The sequence below is a fragment of the Poecilia latipinna genome, unplaced genomic scaffold, assembly GCF_001443285.1.
Source record: "Poecilia latipinna isolate Pla-1442-1.1 unplaced genomic scaffold, P_latipinna-1.0 Scaffold172, whole genome shotgun sequence".
NCBI lineage: Eukaryota > Metazoa > Chordata > Actinopteri > Cyprinodontiformes > Poeciliidae > Poecilia > Poecilia latipinna.
In genome coordinates this window covers 231441-243549 of record NW_015112788.1, presented here as the reverse complement: position 1 = coordinate 243549, position 12109 = coordinate 231441, and the positions used below count along the sequence as shown (strand labels likewise).

The 12109-nt window shown below is 43.0% G+C and overlaps 1 protein-coding gene across 8 annotated transcripts in view; it reads right to left on the bottom strand.

The window, feature by feature from the left end:
- Positions 1–12109, bottom strand: part of myo9aa (myosin IXAa) — a 117592-nt gene that overhangs the window by 11293 nt on the left and 94190 nt on the right. For 5 of the 8 annotated variants that reach the window (XM_015030083.1, XM_015030076.1, XM_015030080.1 and 2 more), the window contains 11 exons: positions 9395–9517; positions 7912–8061; positions 6695–7002; positions 4757–6325; positions 4002–4095; positions 3587–3802; positions 1658–1755; positions 1415–1545; positions 1089–1312; positions 879–995; positions 595–783 (listed from right to left, as the gene is read on the bottom strand). In XM_015030083.1, the coding sequence (XP_014885569.1) occupies positions 595–783; positions 879–995; positions 1089–1312; positions 1415–1545; positions 1658–1755; positions 3587–3802; positions 4002–4095; positions 4757–6325; positions 6695–7002; positions 7912–8061; positions 9395–9517 (3219 nt within the window). The remainder of the gene's footprint in view (positions 1–594; positions 784–878; positions 996–1088; positions 1313–1414; positions 1546–1657; positions 1756–3586; positions 3803–4001; positions 4096–4756; positions 6326–6694; positions 7003–7911; positions 8062–9394; positions 9518–12109) is intronic. The other 3 variants (XM_015030079.1, XM_015030077.1, XM_015030082.1) reach the window with 3 other exon arrangements.

The following is a 12109-nucleotide window of genomic DNA, read 5'->3' as shown; positions in this document are numbered from 1 at the left end:
ATTGATTATTGAAGGGCAATATAGTATACAGACTTCATAATCTGTACTCTTTTGGTTGAATGTAGTTTTTATTTCCAGTTTGCTTTTATGTGGCGTTTAGTTTTTATTCAAGTGCATTTTTGAGAGTCCATTTAATTTTTGTTTTTTGGTTGTTTTGTTTATTTTGTTTTCCAGTTCCAGTGTTAAGTTTTCTTTTGTTTCTTTTGTTCCAGTGTTAAGTTTTCTTTTGTGTGCATCTATTTTTGGCAGGATGTGCTTGCACTATTATGTCATTACCGTTGCATCGGTTTAAAATGTTCTTCAAACAATATTATCGTTTATCGCAATAATTTTTGAGACAATTAATCGCTCAGCAAAATCTGTTATCGTGACAGGCCTGGGTCCACATGACATATATAAGATAAACTTGAGTAGAAGAATCATAACAATAAGAATAAAAAATATTTTTAGAGAACATGAATTCTTTTTTCTATGAAAGAAATTGGGATTACTTCTACTTCACAAAATTTGCTAGACAAATTCAGCCATCTCTTTAAAAAAAAAAGAAAAAAAGTAAAAGTTTTCCAGTCCTGCTATCCAGTAAAATTCCCAAACCTTGCTGAGAGCGCCGTCCATCAGTTTGTACTCCGTCATGAACTCATCCAGGAAAACTTTAAATGTGTTGACCCAAACTTTGACAGGAGGCTCCCTCCAGTCCCTCTGCTCCTGCCGCATAGTTTTTTCCAGGATCTGCTCAAACAGAGCGTGAAGGTCTTTGTAGCGGATGCTCTTACCGTCATCCATCTGCAGAGAAAACACAGGAAGAGCCAACAAGGGATTAATATTTAAGGAATACAGCTTCCAGGATAAAATACATGCAAAAGGATATAATGGTTTACTGCAAGCACTGAAGAGTAGGAGTTGAAGATGTGCAGGCGGAACTCCTTCAGCGCCTTTTTGAAGACGACGTCCACCATGGTGTCCTTCTTACTGTCCTCAGTCTCCAAATCATTGATCTAAAGTACAACGTATCATCACAAACAACAGAATTTCACCTGCATTTTAGTTTATAGCTCCATTTTACGCACACACGTGACTATAAGCTGTACCTTTTTCAGGAGGAAGTCGTTCATGCTCCTGTAGTCGTTGATGCAGGAGAGGATCTGCAGCGCGTCGTTCTGCCACTGGGCCGGCTCCACCGCCACGCTGCTGATCTTCACGCTCCTCCTCCGCTTCACCTTGGGGGACGGCTCCTTGTTCTCCTTCAAGTCCCTGAAGCCTCGGTCCAGAGTCGGGTCAGGACTGCAGGGAGGGGACATGTTTTCCTGGCCTGCTGCGTGAAACAGTGACACTTTGTTATGACAAGAATGAAATGAAACACGACAGCGGGATAAAAACACAAACAACAAAGAAGAAGAAAAAAAAGACATCTCACCATCCCCCAGGAGCGGTCCAGTTTCTCCATAGTCTCCGTCCAGCGAATCAGCCCCGCAGATCAGCTTCTCTCTAGACGTCTTCTTATCCCCGTACTTCGATTTGCCCCAGAAGCGCATCTTCCCACGAACCCTGAACCACAACCATCCAAAACAGACACTTTTAACACATCTAAGACCAAAGAGATGGGAGTAAATTATGAATAAATTTCTTAAAAACAGACAGGTGCACTTCAACAACAAACCTTCCGTCTTGTGAATGTTTGTGCATCGACTCCACTTTGACCAGGTCTCCTGATGACATGGCTTTGTGGAGCTTTTTCTGCTCCTCTGAGCTCAAGGGCTGAAAGGTGGAGAGATAAAATGTCAAATACATGAACAAATGGTGAAAATTAAGCTTTAGTTCCATAAGGTCTACAAAATTCAGTCATGGCCTTAAATTTTTCAAAAAATCTGCACGTAAAAACTTAAACCAGGAAGGAGAGGCTGCTAAAATATTTATTAAAAGTCTAATTAACCTCTTAAATCTAGGGCTGGGGTTCCAAAAAGTTAGTTTAATGAAAGATCTAAGTAATAATGCCTCCATCAACAAGGTGAGGAATCAAGGCGTTCAACACAACAGTGATAAAAAAAACGGATGAAAGATAGTAAAATTAAGATTTCAGCCAAATTGATCAGGAAACTCAGAATTTAACTGAGCATTATTATTTATCCAGCAGGTCAAAAACTAAGTATTGACTCTTAAATACATTTGATGTACTTATAAACAAATTTTTGAATTTGCTCTTAGTTCTTCTTCAGTAAACCAAAATGGTAGCAAGGAAAAACAAAAGCAAACACAGAAACGTCTGGCCATGACTGAAAAATCACACTAACAAACCCTCAATATTCCACCAGTAGATGGCGCCGTCCTACTGCTGAAAACATCGAAACAATTTGTAAAATTTAGCAGTACTTTAAAAATGGCAACCAAACTTCGAAAATTGTACAATATGTGAACAAAAAGCAGTTAAAAACAAAGGAAAGAGAAAATTTGTTCAGCGCAGGCAGATCACGTTCCGTTTAAAGGATTTCCAAAGTCTGATTAGTGAGGAGAGAGAAACTGTATGAGTCACATGCAAACACGGCTAATTAGGGAGAAACACCAAGATAAGCTGCAGCTGTTAGGGAGAAGACAAACAGCAGCAAACCTCAGTGAAAATACATTTACAATGAGTCCTACACAACGCTAAGATAAACAGACTGACTTTACTGCTGCTACATTCCCGTCTTCAAACACTAAAATCAATATTTAAAACAAAAGCAAACAAATGGCTTTAAGTAGAGATGTTCAAATAGATGAGGTGTCTGGATTGGAAATGTCAATCAGTAGCTGGAAGAGTTAGAAGAGGAAAATCTGCTTCCGTTTTTCCTGCCCATATGTGACATAGCAGAGATTTTCATAGCAGTCTGAACGGCCAAAAATCTGATATTTTCCCAAAAGAAAAATCATATCTGTGCCACTTCCATATGCGATACGCGAGACATCCACACTTCTGTTACAGAAAAAGCCAAAGGTGATAAATCAGGATGTAAACAATGGCTGAAAATTATGATAGACGTCTGTGTCACTGAAGCACATCACACCACAATCCCACCACTCTCGGCTCTGACTACACATCAAAACACACTTCTCTAAGAACCTGCAGCTCCACATTGCTATTAGTTGTACTTTCTTTTTATTAGGTTTCTGGTGTGTGACAATATTGTTGACTCTCTCATTGAAGAATAATTTTAACACTCATCCTTAAATGGCTCCACTGATTATTACTTCTGTAAACGACGCACTGCTGTGTGACGTCAACGTTCTTTGTTTGGGGTCGTAAACCGTTTACACAGAAGTCTGACTGCTCTTGCATTTAATTATCAGTATGAATCAAAACACACACACACATACAAAAAAATAGATTTCAGTAAAAAAAAAAAAAAATCAGAATTGAGCATTGAGACCTGCTGTATGAAAGAACCCCTTACTGTGCTTTTAAAGAGGAAAAACCAGAAATGAGCTCAGTTTGAGGCAGAGGTGAGATGCAGATCAAGGCCGTTTCTACTGAGTGGGTTAGAAAAGTCAGAGAGAAGTCAGGCTGTAGCAGAGAGTACAGAGAGGGGGGCCACTGCTGGCCTGGAGGGGGTACCATGTCTGAGTCACTGAAGCAGGCCTCTCTCAGGCCCGCCTCTGTGGAGTTCTGCTTGGACAGCGGCAGAGTGTAGTGGCGTGGGCTGGTGAGGCTGTCGCCGCCGTAGTCGTCCTCTTCTGAGTCGCCGCCAGCTGCGAGGCTGGAGGCGCGGGTGAGGAAGTCGGAGCGCGTCCGCGCCATTCTGGCTTTCTTTTTCTGGCCTGTGCTGCCGACCTGGAGTTTACCAGAGGTGAGAACAGCGTGAGGAAAAAGTTCCTGCATGGGTCTCTGGCAGAGCACCGGCCAGTCATCTTCCCTGGATCCTTCAGCCCGGCTCAGCTGGAGTTGGAGCCGCCCTTGCAAGGTTCAGACATCCACAACACAAAACCTACACATATACAAACACACGCCATGTAAACAGCAGATTGCTTACATCCCGAGCCTTTGTTGCTTTAGACGGCTTCAAAGCTGGTGTGGGTCCTTCTCTGGGAACGGTCACAGCTTGTCCTTTAGTGTCGGCGTCAAATCTGATGGATAAAAGAGGCACAGACCTAAATATGAGTCTGCTAAATCCATCCATCCTTATCTATAGAGACATTTTTCCTCCGTTGTTCTTTAGAAAATGGCTCAGGTTTTACCAGACTGCGTCACGCAGCAGAGCCTCAACTGGACCAATGTTTCAGATGTTGGCTGAAACATCCAGACATGAATTTGATCTATAAATTCTGGCTGGATGTTTTGGGTCATTGTTCTACTGGAAGGTGAATCTCTGCCCCACTCTCAAGTCTTCTGCAGCCTCTGATGTGTTTTACTGCTATATTGTCTCTTTCAACGGTGGTTTTCTTCTAAGAACTGTTTTGTGTAGTGTACCTCTAATAGCTATTCTCCCACCTGAGCAATAAGGTTTTTAGCAGTCAAATTCAGATTAAGATGCTTATCAAAAAGCAGATAAATATGTTTTATTAATGTAAAATTAGTACTACAAAAACAGTGTATAAGTGCAAAAATTTTGCAGTTTTCATCAGTGAATCTTAGAAAGGCCGTGGCTCCTTTTTGCTAAAGACTTAATTTTAGCAGGTTATCCTTTCAAAGCACATCAGAAAACTCCGATAAGGGCATTGCAAATCATTAACTGAAATCCACCATTAATTGGCACCATAAAAGATTAGAAAGGCAGAGCACACTCACGGGGTAAAAGTCACTTTGTCGTCTGGGGAGAAGAAGATGTTTCCTGGTTCGTCAGCCAGACTCACTGCTGTAACTTCCGGACTCTGTGGCTTCTTGCCGGCTACTCTCACAGTGACTCCCGCTCCGTTTCGGGTCTCCAGAGTGAGCTTAGGGGCCCAGCCTTCGGCAGCAGGTTGGTGGTCTTTGCGTCGCTCGGTAGGAGCAGAGAACGGTGGCGGGGGCAGCTGGGTAGGACGGGAGTTCCCGTGAGAGGCTGTGGCGACCGGAGAGTGAGGCGGAGGTGAGGTGGAGTCCGACTGCGTTCTGCCGTGAGGAGCTTGACCCGAGGTCTTCTCAATCAGCAGAGAGCTGGGCCGGGGACCTTTGGTGGACATGGAGGTTCTGGCAGAACCCGGCCCGGCCTGCCTGCTCTGCTGGATCCTGTGCAGGGCCTCGCCTCTCTGCTTCTCGAACATATCCTTCTCATACCGGGCGTACTTGATGCGCTCCTGCTCCAACACTTCCTTCTGCTTTCGTATCTGCTCCATCATCTCCTTCTCGTTCTGCTGCTGCTGGTTGCGCAGTCGCTCCTCCTTCTGCTCGTTCAGCCGCACCAGCTTCTCTATCACGGACTGGTCGGTCGTCGTCGACGAAGGCGGAGAATCGCCCGTCTGGGCGGCGGTATCTCTCAGGTCTACCGGAGGACGGATGATGGCACTCAGCTCGTCGCTTAGCGGGGTTTCTTTCTGCATGCTGATGACCACAACCACCGGGCGCCGTGACGACTCTCGTCTCTCTTTGAGAGGCTTTGTGGCGGCTGTAGTTGTGTCTTGGGGGATGACACTGCCGCCCTCGCGAGCGGGGACGTAAAACGTGGGGAGGTAGTTCTGGATTTTGGGTGGATGTGGGTGAGCGGGTGGGCTCTGGCTTCTTTGGGGGGAAGCAACGTCAGCTTCCTGTGGTTGGGTTGGGTTCAATGAAACGTCCTCCCCATTTGATTCAGGAGCAGCAGGTGGGACAGGGGAGTTGGGGTCCTCGCCGTCCACAATCTCCTCCGTAGCCTTGGGCGGCTCTTCGTCCATCATGAGAAGCTCGAAGCTGCCTTTGGAGCTCTCGCTGTCAGGCGTGCCTTGGGGTGAAGGGAGAGACGGGCTAGCCGGCGGCACCAGCTCCAGAGACCAACGCTGCTCCTCAGAGGGAGACGAAGCTCCGCCGCTATTAGCCCGGACCTTCAGCAGCTCCAGGCTGAACTCGGCTTGCTCCAACTCCCTCATCCGCCGGTTCTCCCGTTTGGAGCGAGTGGTTTTCTGGGTGGGCTCCTCCACAGTTCTCGTCCGATCCTGCGCCACCACAGCAGACGATGGGACTGAGGAGTTTGCTTCGGTTTCTACTTCAGAGTTGCCCTCTTCTTCCTCGTTAGCGGTGTCCTTTAGTGGCGTCTCCTCCCGGGTGCTGAGATCCAGCCCCATGGTTCCTTCTCCCAGGTCTTCCTCCTCTTCTGCCTCTCCAGGCGAGATGCTCACCCGGCCATTCTCCTCCTCCTCTTCCTCCTCCTCCTCCTTCTGTCGCTGTTCTCTCAATTTTCTGAAGCTGCAAATCGAGAAGTTCCAGCGTTACTTCAACACTGTGATGAGAATCTCAGAAATGAAAAGTGAGCAACCAACTCCAGAGTTGAAGTTAGGAGTACAAAGCCTTCCCCTCAGGAGCTCAGCAGCCGATTACAGAGCTGCTTTGGCTTGGGTTGCTTGCGTCATGGTATGAACTTACCAGTCTGATTGCACACAGAACAAAGCCCAAATACACTGCTGGTGCTGTGTGCAAAGATTAAGCTGCTCCCCCCCCCCGCCCCCACAAACTTTCGTAAAACCATGCTGTCATCTACCCCTAGGAGCTATTTTCAGAAAGAAACTATAACATCAGGACTCTTTGTTTCACTAAGCATTCTCCGGTATGTCCTACCTTTGCCTGCTGAGGAAGCCTCTGCTAACTGCCTGCAGCTGAATCACAGCAGCATACAAGCGCAGGTAGGACTCCCTGGCCTGGTGACAGCGCCACGCTGCCTGAATGACCAGGGCCGCGGACGAGCGCCGACCGAGCCAGAACCTCCACGCTCTCTGCAGAACCCGAGTCGCCTCTCTCCACTGCCTGAACCTTTGACGTTCCCGGTAGCCTCTCCAGTGGGTCTGCAGACACACAGCTGCCCTCTCCTGGACACCGGGGTCATCATACTCCTCCTCCTTCATGGACCGGTACGTTCGCCACCATTTCTGTAAGGAGGTATGAATTATTGTTTTGAAACATTTAGAAAATTAAGCGATGTAAATTTCTAGAAAAATAAACTTCTTGAAATATCTTTTGTGAAATCCCACGAAGTTTGTCATTTTAAATTTCAACAAGTCCACTTCATGGCTTTCAAGCAGCTTCACGCTCAGTATGTGCATAAACCTTTATTAGTCGCATTTCCACATCGTTAGCTATTTTTCACTTTTTTTCCATTCTCCTTTTGACTGTAATTAGTTGAAATTATGCTCACTAGTTTTCCTTTTTTATTGTCTTAATGTGACTTTTTACAAGATTTTCTTTAAATTTGTCCCAGCACATCTCATTTGTAGTGATCTTGTGCTTTTCTTACTATTTTTTTTTGGTCATCAAAATAAATAAAACAGAGACCTAAAAAACAGAGTCCACAAATTATATCAATGTTATTATGCAAAAATTTATTATTACGTTCAACTGGACTCTATGTACCTTAACACAATATTTGTAACATGTCACATTTAAGCATCCCTCTGGATACTAAAAGTTGTTTTTATATAACTATGAACTTCATCTTGTGGCACCTGTTGCTCACACAAGACAAAAAGATATTTAGTATTTTTTTCCTTCATATTGTCACCTTCCTAAAATAATGTCCAAAGTCACTTTTTGTCCAAAGTGATTTCAACAAAAAACAAAAAGCAAAAGAAAAAAAACAAAAAAAAAAAACACATGCATCCTCGCACATCTTTCTTTCCAAAATTGCATTTTGACAATGTTACAATAACTACGATAGAAGGCTGAACTAAAGCCCCACTTTGTCAGCAATTCCAATATATAAAATAAAGAAATAATCACTGGAGCAGAACTAAAGACAGTCTCTGCTGCAGATCAGATCAGTGATGATAAAAACACTTCACCTGGATGCTGACTGCCGCCTCCCTCATCCTGACGAAGTGCTTCCTCTCCAGTCGCGCTCTGAATCGCTGCTGCAGCATGACGATGAGTCTGAGCACCTCTCTGTGGAGCTCGGCGTGCAGCCGCTGACGCTCGGCCTCCTGTAAAAACACCTGAGGGGGGAAAGGCCGGGATGGAGTCAGAACGGGCCGGCCCACGTGCTTACTGTGAGTAAGGCAGTGAGCAAAGTGACACATTCCTTTATTAAAAAGAAAAGAAAAAAAACCTGAATCAAAAGCGTACACACAGTGGCCAAGAAATCCCAGACCAGATATACGCAGACAAGAATGTCAGGCATGATCCTGTAATTATACAGACACATCCCAGAAGCATGGACCCCTCTATCAAACCCCATTCAGAGCTGCGACTTAAAAAACACCAAACATGAGGTTATATCTTCATTACATACTGTTTCTTTCAAAGACAAGATGCTTTCAGGTAATATCACGCCATCCCAAACACAAACCAATTCATTCATAGCTTCAGGTACATAAACACCTGCCAAAGTGTCTTATTTAGGTGTTCAATTCAGCAAAAGTATAACTCTACTTATATACTATGAAACAATACAAAGCCGTTTTATTACATGTTTGTTCCCATGTTACAAGTCGTTCTTGGAGCTCAATGAACTCAAATATTAATTTCTCGTTTCCACTCAAAGGCTTTATATTTACATGTCAAGTTGTCCTCAAAATTAACACCAATGAATTAATTTTTTGGTGCCTTGAACCTTTCTGAGCTCTGAGCAGTGATTGAATGGGTGAATATTGTACATTATCGCACAAGCTTGGGATCGCCTTCACTTTACATTTATTGAGTGAAACATTTAAGGCCATCTGGCTGTAAGACGAGACCTGAGCAACTGGAACCTTTAAAAAAAAGTAACAACATTTAGGAGAAACTAAAAGAAAGCTATGAAAATCTGCCTAAAACTTATTTTATGTGTGCACATTTTCTTGTTCAAGCTGAAGGAGAAGCAGCAGCAAAGACAAGATTTGGGAAATTTGTAATGTTCTTTCAAAGTTAAAAAAAGGTGAAAACAAAAAGAAAGAAGAATATCAATACAGAATATTCAGTGATCTGTATGCAAGACTGTTCCTTGCATATCCGACCTTATTTCAACAAATAGGCTACAGAACTACTTAAGCTTGTATTGTTGGTGCAGGAACGCCGCTAAAACTAGCAGGATATTCATAACTTCCTCTTTTAAAATCACTGGATGAACCTGGATAGCATCCGCAAAGTGTTGCAATGGGACATTTCAAACTAAAAAGGCAAAATAACTGCAACAAAAAAGGCCCCAGTATGAAGCCTTGAGGAACTCTACATGTAAATAGCTAAAGAATATTCTGGATTCAACATAAAACTACCACTCACTGATTTATCTTCAAAACTATAGAAAGTAACGAGGGCTCAGGCCAACGCTGAACGGAGACGGTTGCATACCTTTGTCTTTCCCACTTGATAGCCCTCTGGTTGAAGATCCAGCTGATCCATACTTCCCTGGATGCTCTCCCTCGTGGAACGGGTTCCCTCCGGCAGCAGCACACTGAAGTGATGAACAAAGTCCTACAAAAAGAACAGATTATGGAAACAATATGAAATATCAATTCAGATGTGGATTTTTGCCCCATTTCCAGATGGAACATTTTACATCAATGAAAGCCAATTGAACCGACTCTGGACCAGCAGCAGCCGATCAGCAGCATCTCTATGATGCACCTCAAATGCAGAAAACCAGTGAGGAACATCCGGTTTTAGGTAAAAAAAAAATAAAATAAAATAAATTTTTGTACAGATTCAAACATCATACATCCATTTATTTAAACTGAACCTTCATTGCCTGAACTGAACACAATCAGAGCAGCAGGGGGGCTGGACAGACGCACAGATGCCGTGTTTATACAATTACCAGCATGGGGCGTGTTTGAGACCCCGAGCACAATGAGGAGGGTCTGTCCTGACCAGCAGGATCCTTCAGAGTGATCCCATCCACAAGATATTTCTCATTACTGCTGAACACGGCACAAAGCATGCTGGGGAATTTACCGTCAATGAAAATGTCTTCTGCTGTGATGATCGCAGTGAGATCACCAGAACACTTATTCTTTCCTTCGCCACTAAAAGTTTCACTCATGTGCGCCTGTAAACATTAAGGGTGATGTAAAGTCTACCATGACCTGAAGAGATAAAATGACAGACAGTGAAGTTTTTATATTCAGTTTTAAGTAGAAAAATTGTTCAACACCGGGAGAGAATTGTGGCCTGAAAGTGTAAAGTTTGAAATTTTCCACGGTTTCACATCCTTGTGCGTAGGATGAGGAAGTGTTTGATTTTCCTTCTCTATTTAACGTTTAAACATCCAAGTAATCTGCAGGTGGGTGTGGGGTTCTTTGTGTTTTTTATTCACACTACCTAAAAGGTGGATTGAACAAATGTGGCTTCATTAGTGACATAAGCTTCTAAACCTTTTGCCTTGATGTAGAATTACTGGTACAGTTCAGAGCTTTTAAATGTGCTTCATTTTATTTCCCTTAATTATTTCAGATCACTACAATGTTGATGAAATATGTCTGATAATGCCCCCCCCCAAAAAAAACAAACAAAAACAACAAAATATTTCTTTACACGATGAAAGAAATACCCAAAGCAGACATGTAATTCGATAACTCAATGTCTAGCCAATAAGGTGACCTATTCGTTATCTAAATTCTTGGCACAGGAGGTTATTGGCACAAGTGAACAAAACCAGAAAATGGAAACTACTGTAAGAAGAAACAGGAGTGGAAGTGGGCCACTCCCGACTGTCTTCTGTCCAGCAACTAACGCCCATCTGCATTCACCGCCATTCGCTTCATTAGCTGCGCAGAGCTTCCCATGGGGCTGACATCACTCCTCGGAGAGGCAACGTGGTTAAAGACGGCTGCCATCTCCCACCCCCACAAATTCCCTTCTGACCCAACACACAATGAATCAGGAACACATTTAAAAAAAAATAAAAAATCATCACTGGCACTCCAGCTCCTGAGAACCTGAGAGGCTTTTCAGTTTCTGTTGGTTTTAAAAATCTTCTTGGCCGACACGAGGTCACGAACAAAAACGGGTTCATCTGCACAACACCCTCACTGTTTACTGGAAAACCAGATTTCTGAGCACAGAGTTTAAAAACACATGAATGAGGCTTCCCTCATAAGTCATACTGGATACTAATCAACTACATGAAATCTGAACCTTTACAGGAGGTTTTAATCCGACACATTTTCAGCTTTTTTGGGATTAGACAGGAATTATCTTCAGGATGTACTGCACTCTTTATGCATAATAGCCCCTTCTTTAGTAGGTATGAAAAAGGCAGCAGCATAATCTCACATTGACAATTTTTTTTTAAATAATAAAAAAATACATATATATTCAGAAGAGAAAAAAAATCCCACATTAAGACTTTTTCCCCAAAATTTACCAACTCCACAACTATTGGCAACCAGAACAACCCATTTAAAGTGGATGTAACTAAAAGTTAGTTTAGTTACATTCTCGATTCTCCTGGATTTTACTCACAAAGGTGAAGAAAGTAAATATGGGGACAAAAAAAATCTCCAAAGCTCAGTGTTGGAGAACTGCTGTAAATTATGAAATCCTGAAGTCTCCAAAGAAGCCATTTCTCTGTTTACATGCTGGACTTTGAAGGTATTGATTAATCGTCAGAATAATCAATAGAATAACTGACTACTAAGATGATTGTTAGTTGCAGCCCTAGAATCAACTGACTGAAATCTGTTCAGGATGTCAATGAGCCCTGTTTGAACAGGGACACAACTAAAAGTAGCAAGACAGCAGCTCTGAAGGGCGTCTACTGACGTGGAGAGGTTTTGAAATCTCTGCATGCCTCTAATCTTTGTCAAATCTCTGAATTTGTTAACAACAGATGATGTGGGATTGTTCTCCAGTGAATAAATGAGATCAAACTACATTTCGCTGGGTTCTCCAGCAAAAATGTAGTTTTAACTTATTTTAATGCTTTATGCACATTTTTTTTTTTTTAAATCGGGTATGCCAATGGAGGAGATTTAGTCAAAAATATCACCGTGACAACATGTGCATTTGTAACCCAGGTTAAAATAGCCTCTTCATAAAAACAATAGTAAATTAGATAAATAGGAA